Source organism: Rousettus aegyptiacus, unplaced genomic scaffold, assembly GCF_014176215.1.
Source record: "Rousettus aegyptiacus isolate mRouAeg1 unplaced genomic scaffold, mRouAeg1.p scaffold_m13_p_12, whole genome shotgun sequence".
NCBI lineage: Eukaryota > Metazoa > Chordata > Mammalia > Chiroptera > Pteropodidae > Rousettus > Rousettus aegyptiacus.
In genome coordinates this window covers 22,665,256-22,688,813 of record NW_023416287.1, presented here as the reverse complement: position 1 = coordinate 22,688,813, position 23,558 = coordinate 22,665,256, and the positions used below count along the sequence as shown (strand labels likewise).

Below are 23,558 nucleotides of genomic sequence, written 5' to 3'. Positions count from 1 at the left end.
GTGTTCAGAACAATGCCTAGCACACAAATATTTGTGGAATTATTACTTGTTTGGGAGGTTGAGGTCAGGAACTCATGACTGATTGGGTATGTGAGGTCCCACAGAGTGCCACAAATAGATGGGCTGAGCACACTTACTACCTGTCACCTAGCTCTGCCCTGCCCTGTCACCTAGGCCCCCTCCTGGGATAGAGTGTCAAGGCCTTTCTCTCTTAACCCTCAGTGGCCACTTGGCCAGTTGGAGCCGGGTCACTGGAATGCACTACTACTTGGTGAAAAGCAGTTTGGGTCTAGAGACTTAAGTAGGCAATATTTTGCCTAGTTATTATTATATTTAATGAAATTAAATCTTATCACCTAATTATCCTCAGCTTCCGTTGCTTCCTGCATAAGCCTGGGGCAGTAAGGGTCCAGTGGTATGATGGTAAGTGTTTAACAACTTTCTCTCGATAAGTAAACCCGATTTGTAGCATTTGTCAATTTTTGTGATGTATGTGTTTCCCCCATGGCTACTTTCAAACTACCAATGTGATATTACCAAGCATATTGGGAAGATATGGGCACAGTAGGTTCTCCAGAGCCTGTGCAAGCTGACTCCAGCACACTCCAGTGTGGGACCCTATGATGGAGTCTCCTCTTATTCGAATAAGAGTGATGGATGAAAGGGCCCCTATTCTGCGCCAGCATATATATGGGCAGTTTTTGCTAGCAAGATCATTTCATATGGGTGATCGATTTGACCCAATGCCCAATTTTATTATTTTTTCAATTAAGCATGACACAGTAAGTCGCACATGTACATCTTGAAACATTTTTACACACATCTATATCCATGTAACCACAGCCTCAATTAAGATACAAGCTATTTTCAACATTCTGCCCCTGGTACCTCCTCCCAGTTAATACATGCCCGATAGAGGTAACTCCTCTCCTGACTTCTAGCACCGTAAGCCAATTTTTCCTGTTCTTGGAGTTCGTATAAATGATAACATGCACTATGTTGTGTTTTGTATCTGGCTTTTACTCATCGTTACATCTGTGAGACTTCATGTTGTGTGTAAGAGTAGTTCATTTATTTTCACTCACTTCTGTGTAGTATTCCTTGTGAAGACTTTTAATAACTTTAACTTGGTAAAAATTTTTTGTGTTTCTCATGCCTGTTTTTGTCACCCACCTATTTAACTGTGGATCCTGAAGGTTGGCCCTCCTGGCCACATACTCAGTCCCATAATTCCCTGTTTCTCCTTGGCCCTGACTCATCCTTCACCACCACCTCCCAAAACATTTACCATACCTTTCAGAATTCCTTCTCCATTATTAGCCAACTTCCTCATATTCTCAGCATTTCTTTTAAAGGTTTCTCTTGCCTCCATCCTTAACTGAAACCTGGATGACACCAGTTATGGGATGAATGTTTATATCCCCTTGAAATTTATATGTTGAAGTCCTAACTCCGCAATGTAACTGTATTTGGAGATAGGGCCTATGAGGAGGTGATAAAGGATAAATGAGATCATAGGATAAGGCCCTAATCTGATAGGGCTAGTGCTGTTATAAGAGGAATAGAGACTAGAGCACTGTCTCTCTCTACCACTGGGTATGCAGCAAGAAAGTAGTCATCAGCAAGCAGGGAAGAGAGTCCTTACCAGGAACTGAATCACCAGCACCTTGATCTTGGACTTCCCAGCCTCCAGCACAGTAAGAAAATAAACTTTTGTTGTTTAAGCAACCCAGTCTATGCTATTTTGTTATGGCAGCCTGAGCAGACTAAGACAACAACACCCAAGGACACTTTTTCTCTTAAGGCTCTTTCTAGTAGTTACTGTTTATTCTTTTACCCCACTGCATATAAGTATTAGGCATTTGATTTCGCCCTTCTTTCATGCTACTATGTTAATCTGTTACTGTTTCATGGATGCTGGCATAAGACATGCAATTCTTGAATCAGAGATAAGGAAGTTTATTACAGCAAAGTAGCAAAAGCATCATATTTACATCAGTTCTTCTTGTCCCCACTACAAGTCCTACAGGGGCAATGAGGAACACAATCATGGGGAACCTGCCTGCTTCCCTGCCTCCCTCCCTCCCTCCCTCCCTCCTTGCTTTCTTGCTTTCTCTCTCTCTCTCTCTCTCTCTCTCTCTCTCTCTCTCTCTCTCTCTCTCTCTTTCTCTCTCTCGTCCAACAGAGAATAAGTCAAATTTTATTTGATCTTGTTGTAGAACCTGCCTCTTTCACAGAAAGTAATAAGCAAGGTCTTTTCCTGGAGAAAGATACTACGTCGTTCCTCAAGGTTGCTTGTTGCACACACAACCTTGAGAAATAGTCCAGGCAACACACAAAACAGAAAGAATCTCATAGATAGAGAGGACAAATTGATGGTTGCTAGACGGGGAGGGGAGTGGGGATGGGCGGAAAAGGTAAAAGGATTAAGAAGTACAAATTGGTAGTTATAAATATAGTCACAGGGATGTAAATAGTACAACATAGGGAATATAGTCAGTAACACTGCGATAACTATATACAGTGTCACATGGGTACTAGACTTATTGGGATGATTACTTTGAAAGTTATATAAATATCTGATCACTATGTTGTTGTACACGTGAAATGAGTATAATATTGTAAGCCAACTGTAATTGAAACAAAATTGTAAAAAAAGAAGTAGTCCAGGCAGAGTGGTCAGGTCTTTATAATCTTGGTATGCCCAATAAAAATGAGCAGTGATGCACAGGGCCTATAACAGCTTGCCTCTTCCAACAATCAGCCCTACACATTCTTGGCTGAACTTGAATATTCACATGAGTATGCCACTCCATCCGCCACTCTGATTAATCTGATCATCAGAGGCTGGGACCAAATCTGTTCAATCTGTCTCATACAGAATTTAATTAAGGCTACTATCAATAGAACTTCAAGCAGCAAAATGAGGCCAACCCGAAGTACTGGATTCAACCATGCCACCCAATGTCCCACACTGTCCCCTGTGAGTAAGTCCCAAGGGGATCAGTAGGTCTTATTTCAGATGTCCAGGATATACTCTAAAGCCAGGTTCTTATCCATTAAAATGATCACAAGTGAGTTTCAGACTAATATGCTCATCTTTGATGTTATTACCAATAATTATAGGAGGCAACAGATGGGCTAAAATGCAATCCTCATCCCTAATAAAGAGACATTCCATGGCCCACTTACAAACATATACTCTGAAAGGTCACATACAAATCACACATGTGTCACTCCAGTTCAAGATTTGGCATTAAATCTGATTTGCATCACTATTACATTGGTTTCGTTAAGCCACGTGGGAGGTGTTACCAAATAGTTGCAGCCCTGGTTGCCATATCTGAACCAAGGCCATTTCGGTGACAGGAAGAGTACACACATTTGTACCAGCCAGACTGAAACAAGGTTGTGTTGGACGGTATGTTTGTACAAGTATGGCGGTGGGCGAGGTTCCATATTCATGAGCTGCCATTGATGGCAAAGGGCACAAATAGTTCAGGAATACCCATACCCACATTAGTTCCTCTATTTCCATAGCATGAAGACAGGATGACAAACCCAGGGGTCAGGTTGCCAGCTGTGACTTGACTCGGATGACCCAGGTGCTGGTTTTGTTGACTGCAGTGCTGGACCTAGGGGACAAAGAGAACATTAACCTCACCGCCCCACACACATGCTGGCATCTAAGGTGTCTTCTCACCAGGCCTCCATATGTCCCATTCCAGTAGCTATAACTTCACTTTTTCTTCAGTCTTTTCCTAACTCATATCCTGTCCTTTCATTTGGAGGTACCAGGTATGAATGGGATAAAATTTACAGAGACCTGTTACATCTCCCACCTTGGCCTGTGTGGGTCAGTATAAGGAGACTTGGCAAGCAGTGTACTCAACTTTTTGTGTCCTAGAATCATGTAATTCCACCAGGAGAACCTAGGTGGCTAAATCAGAATTAAGTTTGAATCCCACAAGCCCCCTTTTGCCAGACTGACATCTGGAGGGTGTACTAACTCCGCTGGCCTGGGTTGTTATTAGCGGAAAAAAAGCACCATGCCCAAAAATAGTCAAAATCCTAAATCTTCAGAATAGGTCTATATGAGTTTCTACCCCTTTTGTCCTGATAATAACCTAGGAAATGGCTGAGAAGAGATGACTCTTGTCTGGGGACAGCTGCATTTAGTGACCACACTGCCTCACCAAGGTGTGTATACCAAAAGGAGATAAGGGACGGAGTCAGAAGCTTCCTGAGTTTGCTTTTGAGGAAGCCATTCTAGTGCTCAGTAATATGGGATGCCTGCAGATGGTAGGGAGCATGGCATGGCCATCAAATATCTTGACTATTGGCTCATTGTCAGGTGGCTTTTGCAACAAAGGTTGCATCATTGTCATACTGTAGATGGTCTGAAAAGCCAGAAACTTGACATGGCTTAGTTACAAGGGTCACAATTGTGTGGCCAGAGTCTCCTGTTCGGACCACAACAGTAACATTGTTACCTGAAAATGTACTCCCAGCAGGGAGGCACCAGTGACAGTCCAGAGAGGGGGAAAGCACTGACCTGAGATAATCAGTCACCCGGGAGCAGGTGGGAGCAATGCCTGTGCAATACGGCATCTTTAATGTAAGGCAAACAATTCAACTTTGGGGAAGTATCACAAATCTTGTATGTAGTGGCGCCTTCTGCATCAGAAACATACAGTTCTTCACCTTGTGTCCAGTCCATGATGGTGGATGTGTTGTCATGACTTGTGCAATGATCTAGGCAGCACTGGCGATTTTATGGGCAGTGCAGGCTGGATCAGCAGTTTGATTCCAGTTGGTCTTATTTGAAGGGCCCTTACCATGGGCATCTTCGTGAATGATCCAGGCTGTCTCATTGGCAGCTGAGTTTGTTTCAGTTTGAAGCTCCAAGGAAAAATTTCTTTAATCTGCCAATCTTGCAGACAAGACAGCTATAGGCTATTGACCGCAGCACAAAAGGCAGAAAAAAGTTTCATCAGGGAAGGTGTTGGCCAGGATTAGCAGCACTGCCTTTAGTTCTGCCCATTGAGTAGAATGATCACATCTGCTTTTTTTTGATTCTGCATAGCTGATGCTGTGAAAATGGACACCATCGGTGCCAGTATAGCTGAACCGCCAGCAAACCAGCCAGGCACTTAAGGGACCCTTTGTGAACTGAGGGCTCCATTGAGCTAGCAGTTTTGCTTCAGGAGATAAAGTGAGGAATGAAGTTATCTCCAAAGGGATTGTGGCTGCTCTTCCTTGTCGAACCCAGATAATGTTAGGGCTAGGCCAGCTGTGGACTTGTATATAGCATTTCCATCTGATGAGTAAAGCCTTTTGTGGCCTTCCCTTGATAACCACCAAATCCAGGTTGATACATCCCAAGATGGGTATATCAGGTTGGAGAGTCGCAGGACTTCTATGAGAATGAGTAGCAAGTTAGGCTCCTTTTAAAAAGGGATATACTTGGTGACTGTGTCCGGTAGGTGGTGTTGTTGGACTGGAAAATGGCTTCTGAGTAATTGCTGCCATTGAGTCACTTTCTCCGTTTTAGGTTTCTCTTCCTGGAAGCCTATATGGTTTCTTCTGGACCATCCCAGAGGATTCAAGAATCACCTCTGCACATGCAACAGTCTCTGAATTGGTGAATCCCCTCTGACACTTATGGGCATTCACAGTACAAGCCTGCACAAACATCAATTCTTACACTTACATTACACTTACAGCAATGGCAGCCCCAATGACAATACAGTACATTGAATTAACCCAAAGGACCCACCTACAGGGCCACTTTAATTTTCCTTTTCCACTGCAAACTTTGCTCAAAGCCCATCATTTGGAATTGGGTGATTTTTTTATTTTTTTACTCTATAGGAAAACACACCAAGGAGTTTTGTGTATACAGACCAGGAGCTATGGCAACAGCCACAGGAAACCATGTCACTCCAGAGGGGAGAGCAGGGACTGCTGAGTAATGGGGGAGGGTAGTCCATTGGCGGGGGGGGGGGGCGGGGGGGGAGGAGTGGACAGCTGGGAGGCTTTCGTCTTCTCTTGGCCTCTGGCTTCAGGGTTGGCATGCTACTGCCTTCTCTCCTGTGTGCCTCCAATGTCAGTCCAGACAGCACTTGAGTTCACGGATACTGCATTCTTTGGTGCCTTCAGCTACTCCTGCCTGAGTGCATCCACAGGACTAGGTAAGTTGGTGACACGGGTGCTTGGATTCTACAGACCTATAAACGTTTGAGGCTCTTGCCTCCACGAAGTTCCCAGCATACTCTGCTTTTTCAAAGCAGCTGAGGGGGGAGTAGTGATGGGAGAGAGGGACAGGGAGTATAGAGAGATGGAGAGCTCAGAGGGAGAGAGCAGATCTGTGACAGTAAGACAGGCTTTGATTTACTTTGAATTTAAATGGCCACCTGTGGGGCTCAACCAAACAAACTGGTGATGTTTTTGGTTCACCTAAAGCTCCAATTTAAACATTCTATCTGCTGCCATTTTTTCCAGCTTTTAGGAGGCTTTGATTCAGGAGCTCCATCCTTAATGCCTTTTAGGTGAGACCGCGGGCCTTGCTGCTTCATTGTCTCAGCATCCCTTCTACCTTCAGCGTGGAGGAGTGAGCAGGAACAAAGCATCGTTCAGGTGCCTTGTTTTCATCCTACCTCTCACTGCTTGGCATCATTAATAGGTAGGACAGTGTGAGACCCTCACTCTAGCCACCCTTGCCCTGCCATCCACTATTTGGGTGAGAGGATTCACTAACATATTCCAGGAGTCTTTTCATATTACCCAATCTGGTCCACAGGGTCCTTGTCCTTCTTTTTCCAGAAAGCCTTGTCGCTGTCAGAATCCCATCCTCATTGCTAAAACTGTCAGTGTCTGGCATTTGAATTTACCTTGCTGATAAATGAATAATTAGCCTCTTACTATTTCATGGATGCTGGTCAAGATGAGACTCCTGGGTCAGAGACAAAGAATGTTATTACTCATGAAACAGCAAGCAGCATAGCATAATGTTTACACTGGTGCCCTTTCTTCCAAGTCTCACAGAGATAATGTAGAGGGCCCAGGAGATGCTGTATATACAGTTGGTTTGTGGTGCATCTAAGGAACATGGAATTTGGGGAAACCACCTCTTTTATAGTAGGAAATAAGAAAGCTTGCTCTTTGTATTAAAGGGAGATATTACCTCATCCCTCAAGGTTGCTTAACACAAATACAAGTCTGAGAAATGGCATGGGCAAAGAGCAGTTAGGACCTTGCATTCTTGGGATACTCAGCAAGAGTGTGCAGGGACACTTAAGCCGATTGCCTCTCCCAGTAGTTCCTACCCATGTCCACTTCCAGACTATGCCTGTCTCTTTTTTAAGCCCGGTGTCTCAGTCCTGATGCCCATACTGGATGATGGCAGCAGAAACAAAGACAAGAAAAATCTAAACTCTTTTAAGATCACAGATGCAAACAACTTAACTAGATGTTAGTTGATCAAATAGACAGTATACTTACAGAATAATGTATCACAATCAAGCCAGCTTTTATAACATATAAGGATGAACCAACATTAAAAATTTTATCAATATATATTAAATCTCCTTCATTTGATTAGCAGAAACATATGAGCCAGTGGTTGACAAAAATGACAAAACCCCAGACTTCACTGAATTTACATTTTATTGAAACACATGGACAATAATATCTTGTCTAATATCTTGCAAAAATAAAATGCTAATTGTGGTGATATACATCAGCAGTTTCACATGGTTTGACAACATATATGTGGGAATTTAGTATTTGCTAAAGGTAGACTTTCTTATCTAGAGAAAAAGACAATAAATGATACTGGGGCTAGTAGTCAATCTCTTGAAAAAAAAAAAGTTAGATATATATCTTTCACCTTTTACAAAACTACATTTCAGATAAATTAATGGCCTAAACCATATAAACACACAAAAGCATAACAGCATTAGAAAAAAATATGCTTATCATCTTGAGGGAGAGGAGGCCTTCTGAAAAGAAAGCTAGAGCTTTGAAGAAAAAGGCTGACATGTTTCTGTATCATATGGGTGTAAGCAGAAATGGTGTGTGGGGGAGCCTCTGCTCTTTTTCCCTGTCCTTCTTGCTGGTGGGAATACATACATGATGGTTAGAGCTGGAATAACTGTCATGGATCTTGAATGAACTTGGGAATGGACCAACAAGATAATGGAGTCTGAGTCTCTGACACCATGGAGGGCCAGTCCAGCCGTGAACCAACTATCACTGAACTTTTATGTGAGCGAGAAATAAACTTCTTTCTTGTTTGAGCTGTGGTTATGTTATGTGTTGTTGCTCACTAATCCTAACCAATATACCTGCCCAGCCTCAGGTGAAGGATCATAATTGGTGTAAACCACTGGGTCTCAAATCTGGTCTACCTATAGAGTCATCCAGGAAGCTTTTAAAGAATGCTAGTACCTGGGCCCCAACCCAGACCAATTACATCAAAACCTCTGGTTGTGGAGTCCATACACAGGTATTTAAAAAGATCTCCCCAGGTGAGTTTAATGTGCAGCCAGGGTGTTAAAAATTAGTTTAAGCCAAGTAGGACAAACCTCTTCCCCTCTTTTCCAGTTTCCCTTGCAGTAGAAGTGGTCATGGACCTACTTCTGGCCTGTGATACCTCAGTGGAAATCTACTAAGAGTGTTTCTGGGAAAGCTTTTACATATCTGATCAGACGGAGCAGACATGGCTGGAACTGTTCTTTCTCCCTCTTTCCATCTCTGAATGCAGAAGTGATCTCTAGAGCTGCAGCAGCCATATGGTGTCTACGTGGCACCAAGGACAAGGATCTCAGACAACATGCTAAGGCTGGCACAGTGGGAGGTTAGACAGAATCTCAGGGGGCATCTCTTAGCAGTTAAACCAATCCCAGTAACTCCTTGCCTTCAGAAGTAAGAGGAAAAAAACCAATAAGCCTTATTTGTTTAATGATTTTTCTGTTTATTGCAGCAGAGTACATTTATAAATGAAACACACACATGGATACATGCTTTGGGGGGCACTTTGTAACATGTATCATATGTACAAAGGAAATCATACAGGGATGTACACAGCAATATTGCTGGTAATGACCCAAACCAGAAACCACCTACGCATCTATCAGCTTGAGAAAGGCTCAGTAAATTAAGCAAATTCACATTATAGAATACTATGCAGCAAAATGAAACAATGAGTCTGCTCATTCTCTATAACATGGTATCTTAGATTTCTAAGATAGTGTTGAGTGAAAAAAAGTAAATTATAGGATAGAAAGTACATAAAGTATGAAACCATTTATTCTGAAGCATATACTCACACAACAAAAACAATACTGTATATTCTCTGTGTGTAGGGGGTGTACATGCATAGCAAATAGGTTTTGAAGGAGATGACTAACTGCCTCTAAAGAATGGGGGCTGTGGTTGGGGTGGTAAGACACTTTGGCCTTATTTATAATTTATAATACTTTTAAAAGAGGAATGTAATTATTTACTTACTGTCTAATTAAAATACCCAAGCACAATTTTACATTAAAACTAACAGAGCAGATGGATGCCAAATCTGAGTCTCCATTAACCTGGCTAATAATGCCTGCCCCACCCCATAAAAAAAATAACAGAAAAAGGAAGTTCTACTTTTGGGGGGCTCTTCCCAGTCACTGATATCATGTTTCTCAATATCTGACTTCTCTGCCCTCCTGGTCTCTCCTGCTCACCAAGGGAAGAGACCTCAAGGAGACCCCCACAGAGATTTCATTCTCAATGGCATCTGCTCCACTTCCACAATTGTTGTGGAGACACCCTCCTTTCCTTCTATTTTTCTTGCTAAACAGATCCCATGAGCACTACTTTTTCAATACTTTGGGACCTTTGATACTTTTCTCACCTGCCTACCCATCAGATCTCTTCTGACTGCCTTCGCTTACCCCCGATTCCATTTTGCCAAAAACCTCAACTCCCTTGTACCTCTCTCTGGCAAAATACTACTTTTGGATAAATCCAAGTATTGGCTTTCTCCATGAAAACACACACAATTTTATCATGATTAATTCATGGTCATCATCCCAAAAAAGTCCTTAGTATTGCTTACGAATCTCCCTCCATTTCTCTCAGCCCCAGAACTTGAATCAATCTTACTCACGACTCCTCACTGTACCTCACTTCCTCAAACGTGCCTGCTCTCCTATGTTTCAGCACGCCATCCATGTTCATTCTCACCTCCACAGGGTAGTAGCTGTCTCGTTCAGATGCTCTTCACCAACTGGTGCATCCGTTCCCTCAACTTCTTCAGGTGTTGGTTGTGAACTGCCCACAGCTACCCCCTTCTCTGTGGGGGTTGTCTATAGACAAAGGGAGCCTCCAAGAGACAGAGATGCCTGGAGCCAGAGATGCCTGGAAGATTAAATCAGGCAGGGCTGAAGCAAGATTATTAAGACTTGCCCCACCTCTCAAATTGGGACAACCCTGAGACATTATTCCTGCTCCAGAGCTCCCATTTCAAGCTGCAGCCACATCTCACTGAGCTCCTTCCCTTGTCCTCTTCTTTTTTTCCCCCTCTTTAATTCCCACCCCCACTACTTCCACCCTTGCTGTTTCCCCTTAAGAACTGGATCTCTAAAGGCGGGGCGTCCCCTCCTACATGCTGGAGGCATGCACCCAGATCCTGGCACACCTGGGGTATGGTCTGTGGCCCCACCTGGGGGGCAAACCCAGGACCTTCTGCATGCAAAGCAGACGTGCTAATGACTACACTATGGAGCCATCCCTGTCCTCTTCTTAAGAAAGGCTTTTAAGTGCTTAAACAAAATAGGATTATAAAGGAAACTCATTACATTGGTATATAATACTAATAAAACAACCTTGTAATATAATACTATATGTGCTACTTCATCAATGCCTTAAGTAACAGAATCTAGCACTGGGTCAAATAATATCAAAGTAGGAATGAGAGTAAATGATATTTCAGAATATCTGCCTCAGTTGAAATGCGGTATGAAATATGATGTATTAGGGACAAAATCAAGGGTTCTACAGGTAGCACTGTAATTTCATTCTACATTCATAATGAAAGGAAAGGCTAAAATTCAGTTAGAGGTTAGTGAGAATAAAAATATGACTTTTGGATTTTTCTCCATCCAAGTTCATGGTACTAATTTGCATTCATGGATACCTTGAGGCTCTGTGGACCCCAAGTTAGGACCCCTGTACTAGAGAACTTGTAGGCCCAGGAAACTGACATTCAATCCACCCAGCCTCACACTGAACATTCATATATGTTCCACCCAGTCTCACATTGAACATTCATATTTGATTCACAACATTTAGAAGGAACAAGATGGTTTAATCTCCCTCTCTTGCCCAAGGGACTGATTAAGAAACTTTTCATAGTCCTGACTGAACTTCTCCGTTCTCAGGCTGTATCAGTGAGAGATGCCTTCAAGGGGACTTGAGGCCAGGAGAGCTCACCAAGCTCACAGGAAGAATGCAATGAACAAATTCAGATAACGATGGTCTCGTCTCCTTGGGTTGAGTCGGTTGGTACCCTTCATTAGTCCCTTTCACCCTGCTGACGGCCACACAGTGTCATGTCAGTTAGCAGATATTGTTTGAGTGTCACCTGGGCTTGGGCCTGTGCAGAAATTAGGGATAGAAATAGTGTTGTAGTTACTCTTAAGAAAATTAATATTTTCTGAGATACAAATTAGATCATGACCAGGGATTGGATCAATATGGCACATCTCTCTTCATTCTCACTCTCGATTTCCTAAAGTAACAGAAAATACAGTTTTTAAAAAGAATGAACCTCCCACTTTCTCTTCATCAGAAAGAGTGATGTTGGAGGGAAAAAAGGGTGGTGGATGGCAATAGCAGTGTGGAAGTTGAGAACAAAGAGTCTGTGGAAACAAGATGGTGATGCTCTCTGGTTTCGAATTGTTTCTTGGGCTATATGAGTGGAGGTGGAGGAGTATGTTATATTAATATTACACATTAACAAATTATATGAACTATCATACTTATAACGGCCTTATATTTACACAGCAAGACTCTTACAAATTTATTATGGAAACTTTAAATCTATAAACCTCTTCATTCCACTACTGTAGAGAATGCTCTGCCTAAAGGAATGCAGAGAGAGGCACAAAGCCTATGCTTGCTCCCCTAGAACCACTGTGTTCCCTCGCTTGGGCTGGGAGAATGCCCTGCACCTTTTTGGACAAATGAGGAATACAAACCACAAAGAAACTAGCTAGTGGCTCTTAAAATTCAATGTGTTATCATCTTGGGGGCCCGTTAAATATGCATTTTCTGGGGTCCCAATCCTGAGATTTGGATTCAGCAAGCCTTGTGCGGGACTCCTATGTCTGCATTTTAAGCAAGTGCCCCTAGTCCAATTGGACAGGTGATCCAAAACGACACTGCCAGAATACTGGCATAGGCAAATTATCCTGTCGTTTTGTTTTTAGGCATGTCACTTGTAAACAGTATGTGACTAGAATTTTAGAAATTAGTCTGAGATTCCCCTTTAGTCACACTTACATGATGGAATTAAGTTCTGTCTCTGTTTATGGTCCTGATCAGGAGTTCAGGCCTGGAACACACTCTTAGAGAAACAACTGAGCAAGGAGCACGACCACACAGGAAAAAACAATGAGGAAACTTGATTAATACAATGTAACTGGGAAGGAGAAACCGGACAACGCATTCTCCCATGGACTGTGTTGTGTTCATTAACGCCTTTAATGCCTGCCATATGAATATTCAGCAAGTACTAGTTAATAGAAAAACAGGTGGACACAAAAACATTAAGACAGATGACCCAGTATTGTCTCGACTTATTAAACCAAAGTCTTCGTTTGATACACATGAAATCTCATATTCTTTAATGTTATTTTGAAGTTTCAACATGAATTAAATATGGTGACCGAAAATAAAGCAACGAAGTTGTGTGTCCCGTCAGCCTCCAGGGGAGGGGTTGAGTAGAAGAGGATGAAAGAGAAGGAGGGAGAGCAGCCGACGCCCGTGTTGAAATAAAAGCGCCAATGGTCCAGCGTGTCTGGACGGACCGGAAGTCAGGGTGCCGGCCTGCGCAAGTTTCTGGCGTCACTTCCCTCGCGACTGCCTGCGGAGAACATGGCGGCTCTCAGCTGTGCCCGCTGGTTGACCCGAGTGAGGCCCGGGCAGGCTGGGCGGGCTAGAGGCGGGCAGGGGAGCGGTGGGTTTGTACAGGGCTCAGTGTACTATTCTGGGTCTGGGAGTTCCAGACCCTATCTCACGGGTTTGTGTGTGTCTGTCGCAGGCGGTGGTCGCCGCCCCTAATCCCTCGGCATGGAGGAGCCTTTGCACCTCGGCGGTAGCGCACGCCAGGAGCCAGGTAAGCGCAAGATCCACTCGGGTCTCGCCCACTCCACCTTCCTCCTTCCCTCCTCCATCCCTCCTTCTAGGACCCCTGCTCCTACCTTAACTCTGATGGCCCCAGGCGCAGGCCGAGGACGTGAGAGTGGAGGGCGCCTTTCCCGTGACCATGCTGCCAGGAGACGGCGTGGGTCCCGAGCTGATGCACGCTGTCAAGGAGGTGTTCAAGGCAAGTGGCCTGGGTTAAATCAGCCAGAACGGACGCTGGGGTGGGTTGAAAGGACTTACTCTCCACTGACACTGTAATTTTGGGGACCTGCCCCTCAGGCTGCTTGTGTCCCGGTGGAGTTCCAGGAGCATTACCTGAGTGAGGTGCAGAATATGGCTTCTGAGGAGAAGTTAGAGCAAGTGCTGAGTTCCATGAAGGAAAACAAGGTGGCCATCATTGGTATGTGTGCCCCCCTTGCTACCCTGCGCATGTGTCATTTAAAATCAAATGAATGAATGTTCGTTAAGTTTTTCTTCACGTATACTAATACATTGACTCCCCTGGGCTCCCACCAAATTCCTGGCCATTCGTTCCTTTTGTTTGAGAACACTGGTTGAGAGATCTTATGAGTTGTCTATGCAGGAATGTTCCAGGGGTTCAGAATCTGTCATGGGGCTACACCATGAATCATCAAATCTTCTTAACTGTTTTTCTAGTATGCCACTTCTAGACACCTCTTTTCTGTCTTCCCTCTGTTTCCCTTCTTGAATCTCCTCATTAGATTTTTTTAGCTTCCAGTTCTGTGCCTGTAGTCCCTTTTCTACATCTCTTCTCTTGGAAAAATCAGCATGGCTTTGCCAGGCCCAGCTTTAGCATAGGAAAGTAAGTTCTTTATACAGTGACCCTCAGCTTTTCTGCCTTTGTTTCCACAACACTTGTTCTATGCTTTGGTCACACTAGGCTGGATTAGTTCCCAAATACATGTACTATATGGATTTACGCTATTCCTTTTGCCCAGAATGTTTCGATGCTACCTGTCAGAATCCTTCTCACTCACTGTGTTAGGTTCCTAGGACTGCTGTAACCAATTACCACACATCTGGTGGCTTAAAATTATAGAAATTTATTCATTCATAGTTCTGGAGGCCAGAATTCTGAATCTAAGATGTTGGCAGGGCTCCCTCTGAAGGCTTAGGAGAGGAACCTTCCTTGGGTCTTCCAGCTCCTGGTGGCTCCTGGCATTCCTTGGTGTTTCTTGGCTTGTGGATGACTCGTTCCAATCTCTACCTCTGTCTTGATATGGATTTCTCCCCTCTGTGCCAGTGTATCTGTTTCTCCTTTTCTTATATAATGGTTTGTTGTTGGATTTTGGGCCCACTCTAATCCAGGTTGTTTTCCTCTCAGGATATCTGCAAACACTGTTTTCCTGAATAAGGTCACATTTACAGGTTCTAGGGGTTAGGGCATGGACATATAATTTTGGGGGGTCACTGTTCAACCTACTGCACTCACTAAACCTAAGGTCTGGCTGAAATGCCAGCTGTTCTGCGACGTTTCCTGATATTACCAGAGGGAATTTCTTTTGTGTTTTTATGTATGTTATTAATACCTCTCCTATGGTTTTTATCATGTATTTTATATTATCTACCTTCTCCACTGCATTGTTTACCCCTTGGGGACAGGAGTTGTGTGTTATGTTTTTAGTCAGTGTCCTCAGTACCTTACACATGGTCAACATTCAGTAGTTGTTGGTTGAAAAAAAAGTGTCAAATAGGTAGACACAGAAACGTCAAGAAAGGTCACTGATATCCTGGCTTTGTCTCTTAATGTATTAAACCTAGGCACTTTGATAACATGAAAAAATATTCTATCCTCCTTTTAGGCTGTTTTGAGTTTTCAACACAAATATGATGACTGAAAGTAAAACAGACAAAATGTTTCTGGTTTTAACAGCATTATTTTTTATCTCTTGCCTCCAGAAGCATTTAAGGGTCACTGGTTTGGGAGTTGGAGATGGGAGTCTGGGTTGTATTAGGTTACTGAGGAAATTGGGACACTTATCTGGGTTCCCTTGGGCGTGGTTTGTGCTTGACATCTTCCTGCTCCCACAACTTTGTTTATGCAGGAAAGATCCACACCCCAATGGAGTATAAGGGGGAACTAGCATCCTACGATATGCGACTGAGGTAGGTGGTGGGGGGCCATGGGCCAGAGAGGGACTGGGGCACCAGGCACAGTGCTGATGGCTCTACCCTACCCTCCAGGCGTAAGTTGGACTTGTTTGCCAATGTAGTCCATGTGAAGTCGCTTCCTGGGTACATGACACGACACAACAATATAGATTTGGTGATCATTCGAGAGCAAACGGAAGGGGAGTACAGCTCTTTGGAACATGAGGTGAGGCCCTAGAAATTGGGGAGGGCAGTAGTGAAGGTGGAAGAGAGGCATAGTCCCTGCTTTCCTTCTTTCCAGTGTTTCTCAGCTGCTTCTCTCTTCTTACCCAGAGTGCGAGGGGCGTGATTGAGTGCTTAAAGATTGTCACTCGAACCAAATCTCAGAGGATTGCAAAGTTCGCCTTCGACTATGCCACTAAGAAGGGGCGAAATAAGGTCACAGCTGTCCACAAGGCCAACATCATGTGAGGGACATAGCTTTGTTTGGGGTAGGTTCCAGGGAAGGTAGTCCCCCTGCACTCTCTTGGCTGAATCTGCTTCCTTTGGCCCTTGGACAGGAAACTTGGGGATGGGTTGTTCCTGCAGTGCTGTGAAGAAGTTGCTGAACTATATCCCAAAATCAAATTTGAGACGATGATCATAGACAACTGCTGCATGCAGGTAGGCCCTCCCCATGTTTGCTCTCAGAGTGCTGAGGGAGGGCGGGGAGTGGGATTTACTTCTCTCTCTATGTCCACATCTCTCCCCTCCTCCCCCCCCACCCCAGCTGGTGCAGAATCCTTACCAGTTTGATGTGCTGGTGATGCCCAATCTCTATGGGAACATTATCGACAATCTGGCTGCTGGCCTGGTTGGGGGAGCTGGTGTTGTCCCTGGTGAGAGCTACAGTGCAGAGTATGCAGTCTTTGAAATGGTGAGTGAGGTTACCTCCTCTTTCAGCCCTGTGTGCCCATCTTCTGTGTCCCCGGCTTGAGCTCTCTCTTCCCTAATACCTTTCCCTGACCCTCACCTCTGTATAACATCTGTTCCCAGTGACTTTGGCCTGCTCTTCTCTCCACAGGGTGCCCGGCACCCATTTGCCCAGGCAGTGGGTAGGAATATAGCCAACCCCACGGCCATGCTGCTGTCAGCTTCCAACATGCTACGGCACCTCAAGTAGGTTGTGGTGGGCTGGAGGAGACTGGATGTTGTAAGGAGAGCACAGGTGGGGAAATTGGGGCCTGATGAGGGGGTAACTTGTTTCTTCCTGTCCACATTGACAGTCTAGAATATCACTCCAACATGATTGCAGATGCAGTGAAGAAGGTGATCAAAGTTGGCAAGGTGAGTTAGAAAGGTTTAAGGCCTTGGCACTATTCTGGATAACCTGAATTGGGGTCTTTCTCTCTAGGTCCCCAGAATATCTGATTCTTCCCCTCCCCCTCCCATTTCTGTCAGGGCTGCTCTTCACTTCCCTTCTCTTGGCTGTTTCATTCTCTTGATCGCCTTTGCATGTTAGTTCCCATCTGCTATTCCCTTTCCTCCTCCATCCATTGGCTCTTTTACGGGCCATCTTAATGATGAACTTACAAAGTACCTGGGTTTAAGCTCTCTTTAGTGGGGGAATGAGATGGTGGAGCTGAGGGAGATAGCAGGCAGGATGAGGCACAGGTGTCAGTCACCTCCAACCTGGAAGTCCATCCTCATTTGCACTTTCCTGCTGGTTTCTTTCCTCCCTCCTGCTTGGTCTCTGTCTCATTTCCTCCAAGGCATCCTCATCTTGTCTTTGATCTGCATTTCCATCTTACTTCCTGCTCAGCGTCCCATTCATTCCGTGCAGGCCTAAGCATACGTCTGATGGTGGCTCTGGACCGCAAAAGATCCAAGTGGATGGGCCCATGCTCTTCCAAACCTGGCCACCTTGCATCTCTGCTGTATTGTCTTCTGGCCTTGTCTTCTTGGGATCCCATTTCCATCACATTGCCCTATTCCCCCCTTCATGGGCTCTCTTCTCTTCTTCCCCACGGCTGTTGCACGTGGTGGCTGTAGGTGCGGACACGAGACATGGGCGGCTACAGCACCACAACTGACTTCATCAAGTCTGTCATCGGCCACCTGCACCCCTATGGGGGCTAGAGCCCTTTATTCCCTCCAACCGCATGAAGACCATACTACTAACTACACCTCCTTTCAGTACAGTGGACCAGACAAGAACTCTTAAAATCTGTAGACCATAGTCACCTGGGCAGAGCCTAGGTTGCCTGGGGCTGGCTTCCTTAGGAGACTTGTGTATTTAGGGTGGGGGGTTAGGGATGGGCCCAGGCCACAGGGATGATGACAATTCTCCCCTACAGGTTCGAACTCCTGACATGGGTGGCTATGCCACCTGCCAAGACTTCACTGAGGCTGTCATTGATGCTCTGTCCCACTCGTAGGTCCCACCCATAACCATGTATGTAAAAGTGTCCAATAAAACATGTATGTCAACTTGTGAATGTTTTTATTGGGATATAAGGGATGGGTTGGGAAATGTCACTGGGTGGTTATGCCCCACCAGGGCACTGTCCATTCTAATCTCCTTGGGATAGCTTCTGCAGCTTTTTCTTTTTCTTGGAGCTGCTGCCCTTGATGCCAGCAGCTTCTTCAGGTCCACTGCTGAGCAGCTCCTCCTTAAAAGAGGATTTCCTCTTTTTCTTAGGGACACTCCTGTTTTCTGCCTCTTCAGGGTCACTAACTGGTTCTTCTTTGGGGAAAGATTTCTTCCTCTTGGGAAGCCTTCCACTGCCAGCTGTTTCTTCTAAATCACTACTAATCAGCTCCTCCTTGGAAAAAGATTTCTTTTTCTTGGGTTTGGCTAAAGACACAGGTGGTTCTTCCATGCCATTCTCTTGAGGAGCCTCTTGGAGCTTTTGCTTTTTCTTCTTTTTGGGTCTTTCACGTATCTCCTAAAAGGGTAAATGGGCATAAAACCGTCACTTATTATGATTCCTCCCTCCCATCACAGTTCTAGCAGTTAAGTAGGGCAGACAGACAGACTGGTGGAAATGCTGTTAAACTGCCCAATGCCCAATGGAATAGTTTTTAATTATATGGCTATAACTTGAAATCCACCCACCCAAAGGTGACTGCAACTTAGGTGGAGAAAACATTCAAATAACTTAAAGAAAAATTTACCATACTGGTCCAAATAGAACTATCATGCCAGGTTCCAGAGGGGATGCTGGAACACTATTTTTGACAAATGGCACTATGAAAATCCCAGGGAGGATTCTAACCTAGCATGTTGGAGACCTCCTTGTTCCCATCCCTGCTCCCAAACTGGGCACTATGAAGTGCTGCCACCTCCAGACACACAGTCGAGAACAGACAGTGGGAAATCACACTATCCCCGGTTGAGGACTCCTGGGAGGCAGCCGAGGACAGAACATACTCGGGGAACCGGTGTGTTACAACCAGCTCTCTGGGCTCTTGAGCAAGTTCTCTCAGCACCTATCTCCTTCCTATAGAATCAAGAGGCGGTTTTAGACATTCCAGCTCAAAAGCTTAGACTCAAGACCATGGCTATGAGGTGATACATCCATCCTTTGTTCCACTGTTTAAAATTCAACTCAGGATATTCACTTAGGGCCAGTGTGCTTACTGACCTCACATTCCTCTGGCGTACTAGTGCTGTTTTCTGGAGATGCAAGAGCAATGGCAGCCAACCGCTTTTTTTCTTTCTTCAAGCGTTTCTTCTCCTGTTTCTCCAGCTTCCTAGTAATCTCGGCAGCCGCCTCCTCTGCCTGGCCAAAGAAAAGTGCTAAAAAGGCTGTCAGACCTCTGGCCCTCCAAGCCTTTCTCCTGGCTTTATTGGATCAGGCTCATTAAATCAGTTTTGTGCCTTCACTCTACAAGGTCAGGCTAAGACAGTTCATCACCTCCAACAGCCAGCTATGGTTCTCCCAGCACCCAGCAAAGCCCAAACTAACCTGAACCATGGCTTCCTTCATGACCTCCAAGTTCTTCCGTGGAATCATTCCGCTCTCATAGAAGGATAGCCGCTCCTCGACTTGTTCTCGAAGCTTCTCCCCAAATACACTTGTGGGCACCTCTGGATGTGTGTGTGTGTAGGGGTGAACAAAGCCTGTCAGCTCCTACAGGGACAAACTACTCCTCGCCCCCAATATTTTCCTCTATCCTCAGCTTTACTCAGACCCAAAGTATCATCACTCACTAGGTGAACTGCTGTTGACGAAAAATGTTACCATCACAGTAGAAGCTAAGGTATTGAGGCTCCCCTCCCTCCCAGCCCCTTCTCACAAATGCCAACTCTCCCACCCATACCAGAGAAGCAATCAATTCGTGAGGCAATACTGCATTTGTTTGCCAGGTATCGGGAGATGCGGCCTTTGTTCTTGGCAGCTGCTCGGCCAATGAAGGTGGAGTGGAAAATGAGTCCATATTTTGGGGTGTTACCCCTTGTCTTCAGGGCTCTGGGAGAAGAATATTTAGCAAAGAGTTTAAAATCAGAAACTCCAACCCTATTAGCCAAGGCAGCTCCTCCCCTTCACTCCCCTCCCCTGTCTCCAGAATGAGCCTCAGGCTAGGCTGGGTCTCTATCCCACCTCATGCAAACCCACGGCTCCCAGAGACACAGGGAAGGCATCCAATGTCGCTGACCTGGAAACTCGGTCCCTTTGCTGGGCCCTGGGAATCACTCAGACACCAGGACTGGCCATCACCCCCATAGCAGAGGCCTGTATAGGTCAGGAAGCCCTGGTCAGCCATCACTGTGATCCCCAAACAAGCAGTGGGCACCAGAAGTGGTACCTGAGTGTGGGCAGGTGCCCTCACTGGTACCTGAACAGGGCCTTTTCAGCCCCAAGGATCTGCACTGTGGATGCTGGATACTTGGCCAGGTTGGTGAGGCTGCCAGCATGAGCAATGAGACGTGCACCTACCTGAAAAAGTATTCAAAGAGTTAGTCACAGAAGCCGAAATTGCCAACCTACAAATTGCATATGCTTCACCTCCCCGCTTCAAGTGCAACTAGAGAAGATATGGTGGGACAAGAAATACAGCAACATGGATATACATGGTAACATTCCTTAATTCCATTTTTCCATTTCCCCTTACGCACCGCTTCCCCAATTAGGGCTGACAGGCTGGGGGCTACTTGGCTCATCTTGGATCGCAGATAAGTGTGCAGGCTCTGGCGGTATTCTGACAAAGACACCACACGACTGGAGAAACTCTCGATGTTTATCAAGTCTATGGCTGATATATCCATACCTGGAGGACACCAAGTGTGAATGTTGGAGCCAGATACTCTAAGGCCCATACCTTATTTTGGCTGCCAGGATCTGTACTGACCCATGGAGGACCGTGAGGCATCCAGAATAGCCTTAGCCTTGGCCCCATCCATTGTTAGCTCCTCCAGCTTCTCCAACTTTTCTTCATTCAGCTCTCTCCGGTTCCCAATGAACTGAGCAAGGCGGCAGTACGTAGCATTGTCATTAATGATCTTCACCAGTTCAGGGAAGTGATACCCGTACCACTCCCTGCAAAGAGCCACAATCAATCCCTGGCCCAGCTGCCATGTCTCAAAGTTATAGCCTCAGCTCCCCCACATCTACTCTTTGCTTGGAGGAAGTCAGATTCCAAACCTCAACTCCATGTGCCCCCATTCACAATACAGACCAGGCAAAGAGCCTGGGCTGAGGTGTATATGGGGTAGGTTTACTCTGCCTCCTCTTTCTGTACAGTCTGTAAGAACACAGCCTGTGGTAAGCATTGGGAGGCCTGGCCCCACCCCAGAGTTCTACTCCCAGGAGCCAGTCCTCAACTCAGGATTCATTATTAGCTAAACCATATGCCACAAACCCCGTTCTCCAGGGTCGCCCCTGCACTTTACCTGACACGCATGGAGAAAGTATTGATGTCCTTATCCAGCTGGTCCAGAAGGCTAATGGACTGGATAATCATATTGTCCACCCGGTTCACATTAAACTTAACTTTGGCACGAGAATAGCTGTGTCCCAGCCCCAGCTGGGCTTTAGAAGCAGACACATCAGTCAGACCCTTCACCAGGTTGTGGAAGTGCAGACGAACTCCTGGAGGAGGGCAAGACTATGAGCAGAGAAGGGCTCTGAGCTAGCTCTTGCACCCATGGGCACCAGCCAAGCAGGAAGGTTTACCAGAAGCAACCTTAAGCACCCTTGTATGTTTTCAGAAACTCCCTCAAAGATGTCAAGATGGCATAAATGTTAACACATAATAGTCTCACCTCGAAGGATCTCAGCTATCACGCCTCCAGTCTGGCACGTGTACCCTAACTCCTCTTGTATAGCAGCACCAATCTTGGGGTCCCCAACCCCTAAGAGTACTTTCTTCTTTTTGGATGGCAGGTAAGTCTCCAAGAGCAGGCGGAGGTCCTCATGAACAACACCTTAGGGCAAAAAAACAAGAGGCCCCACTAACAGACTGAAGGATGCTTAAATCATAAAAGAGATCCTGTCCCCTCACCTGCTGACTAAGTGACAGACCATTCTTACATTAGTCTAGCAAAGCATGCTGGGATGGCGTATCTAGAACCCTCTCCTTCAGGCTTTGCTCAGAGACATGGAGACATCAGTAATTGCACTCAGTGGATTGACAGATTTGATTTGAGTCATCACTGCAAAGCCTGCATCAACCATGTGAGGAACTCAGTTCCAATACAAGCGTGAAATACCTAACTGAAACCTTAAAACATCCTAGAGCACCAGCACTATGTAAGTATTTAGCTCCTGATTTGCCTTCTGGGAACAAACCTTTTCCTTGGCTTTTATCTATCAAGGCTGCTTTTTCCAGTCAATGGAACATAATAGCAGAGAATGACATGTGATTGAGTTTAGCACTGAACTAGTCCTATCTCCCATCAGATTTCATTCGTGTCCACAGGTAAGACTGTATATTGGATTGTGTGCTTTAAATACATTTAGTCTACACCATATTCCCTAGACGCTGAGCTCTGTAAAGATTATTTTAAATTACATTCTGTACACATCAAATACCATTCGGAACATATCAGATTTAGAATAAGCCAAGGAAAGGCAAATACTATTACAATTTACCTAGAAGGAACTATACGGTAGCTGGAATTATAATCTCATCTTACTTTCTGAAATACTTGGGGGTGGCCGACTCACCTTCAGACACAGCGTTGGCATTTTCCAAGGCAACCTGGGACGAGGCAAAGGGGCAAAAGGCTACAAGACGAACGATGTTGTGGAACTTGCCCAGGTTAAGTACGCACTCCTCCACCTGCGGGGGAGAAAGATAAGTGACTTCTTTCCCTTGCTCTTGCCTCTAGGGCGCAGTAAAGCAGCGGTTCTCAGCCCTGGGAGTAAGTAATAACCAACTGAACGCTTTAATGAACCGATCACTGGCCCCTAAATTTTGGTTCTGCTTCATCAGTACGGGGTGGACTGCGGAAGGCTTACTTCTAAATGCTTCTAATCACAAATATCGGTTAAGAACTCCCTGCGCTGGCGCTTTCGGGCCCAGCACACCCCCAACTCGCTCAGCCAGCCACGTGTGAGCGCGCAGTGCATGCTGGAGCCCGTGCCGCCTGCAAGCCCACCGGTTTCATTCACCTGCGGCAGCAGCAGGCTGATCTCTTCCACTTCCTTTAGTGCCAGGAGCGCGTAGCCAACCGCGTGCTCGAAGAGCACGTGCAACAGCACCTGAAAGAGGAGCCGGGGCAGCAGGGTCAGCGCAGTCCCCGCGTTCGCCCCGTCCCGCTCCCAAAGCAGGCCCCAGTACCAGCCCGGGCTCCGGCCAGGTCCCAGGCCCGAAACGCGGCCTTCGCCTTTCTCTTTCCCCGGAACAACTACTCACCATGGCGCCCGCTGCTGGCCCGACTCGCAATGCGGCGAGCGGGTTCGGACGCGCGGGACCAGACTCCCGAGGCCACGCCCCCGCGCCGCTAGCCAATCAGAGGCCTGGGACTGTACCTTTCCGGGCCTTCGGAGGGGTCTCGGGGTGGTATAGCCCAGTGAGCTGTCGGGGTGGTGCTAGCGCGGGCA

The 23,558-nt window shown here is 45.8% G+C and overlaps 2 protein-coding genes and 5 non-coding genes across 8 annotated transcripts; 1 reads left to right on the top strand and 6 right to left on the bottom strand.

Annotated features, from left to right (window-relative positions):
- The first annotated feature begins 13,073 nt into the window (after positions 1 to 13,073).
- Positions 13,074 to 17,997, top strand: IDH3B (isocitrate dehydrogenase (NAD(+)) 3 non-catalytic subunit beta). Of its 2 annotated transcripts, none has more exons than XM_016145432.2 (12): positions 13,074 to 13,182; positions 13,313 to 13,387; positions 13,493 to 13,597; positions 13,696 to 13,816; positions 15,483 to 15,543; positions 15,622 to 15,754; positions 15,862 to 15,995; positions 16,089 to 16,191; positions 16,298 to 16,444; positions 16,592 to 16,686; positions 16,794 to 16,854; positions 17,865 to 17,997. In XM_016145432.2, exons 1-12 carry the CDS (start codon positions 13,147 to 13,149, stop codon positions 17,943 to 17,945), a joined length of 1,152 nt encoding a protein of 383 aa, XP_016000918.2. In that variant the 5' UTR covers positions 13,074 to 13,146; the 3' UTR covers positions 17,946 to 17,997. The 2 variants fall into 2 exon arrangements, with proteins under 2 accessions (XP_016000918.2, XP_016000847.2); XM_016145361.2 differs by having other exon boundaries at positions 17,560 to 17,993.
- Positions 17,994 to 23,499, bottom strand: NOP56 (NOP56 ribonucleoprotein). Its single transcript, XM_016145251.2, has 12 exons — positions 23,371 to 23,499; positions 23,127 to 23,216; positions 22,680 to 22,794; positions 21,776 to 21,937; positions 21,404 to 21,602; positions 20,863 to 21,050; positions 20,630 to 20,781; positions 20,350 to 20,450; positions 19,834 to 19,982; positions 19,479 to 19,600; positions 19,155 to 19,292; positions 17,994 to 18,455 (listed from the first exon to the last, which is right to left on the bottom strand). The coding sequence occupies exons 1-12, from the start codon at positions 23,371 to 23,373 to the stop codon at positions 18,081 to 18,083; spliced, it is 1,794 nt and encodes a 597-aa protein (XP_016000737.1). The 5' UTR covers positions 23,374 to 23,499; the 3' UTR covers positions 17,994 to 18,080.
- Positions 19,362 to 19,432, bottom strand: LOC118610176. Its single transcript, XR_004953830.1, has one exon. It is a non-coding gene; the product is annotated as a small nucleolar RNA SNORD57 (small nucleolar RNA).
- On the bottom strand, positions 19,695 to 19,765 carry LOC118610177. The gene has a single exon (XR_004953831.1). It is a non-coding gene; the product is annotated as a small nucleolar RNA SNORD56 (small nucleolar RNA).
- LOC118610188 lies at positions 20,202 to 20,287 on the bottom strand. The gene has a single exon (XR_004953841.1). It is a non-coding gene; the product is annotated as a small nucleolar RNA SNORD86 (small nucleolar RNA).
- LOC118610182 lies at positions 21,163 to 21,292 on the bottom strand. Its single transcript, XR_004953835.1, has one exon. It is a non-coding gene; the product is annotated as a small nucleolar RNA SNORA51 (small nucleolar RNA).
- On the bottom strand, positions 22,099 to 22,171 carry LOC118610190. The gene has a single exon (XR_004953843.1). It is a non-coding gene; the product is annotated as a small nucleolar RNA SNORD110 (small nucleolar RNA).
- Positions 23,500 to 23,558: the final 59 nt, after the last annotated feature.

What these genes read in the sequence shown, in the direction of transcription:
- NOP56 (XM_016145251.2), bottom strand. An exon ending in TCAGCCTGCTGCTGCCGCAG is followed by an intron (nt 22,795 to 23,126) that starts GTGAATGAAACC and finishes TCTCCCCCGCAG; the next exon opens with GTGGAGGAGTGCGTACTTAA. An exon ending in TGCCTCACGGTCCTCCATGG is followed by an intron (nt 20,782 to 20,862) that starts GTCAGTACAGAT and finishes GGTGTCCTCCAG; the next exon opens with GTATGGATATATCAGCCATA.
- IDH3B (XM_016145361.2), top strand. Translation starts at nt 13,147, where the DNA reads ATGGCGGCTCTCAGCTGTGCCCGCTGGTTGACCCGA. An exon ending in GTGCCCGCTGGTTGACCCGA is followed by an intron (nt 13,183 to 13,312) that starts GTGAGGCCCGGG and finishes TGTCTGTCGCAG; the next exon opens with GCGGTGGTCGCCGCCCCTAA. An exon ending in CTGTCAAGGAGGTGTTCAAG is followed by an intron (nt 13,598 to 13,695) that starts GCAAGTGGCCTG and finishes CCTGCCCCTCAG; the next exon opens with GCTGCTTGTGTCCCGGTGGA.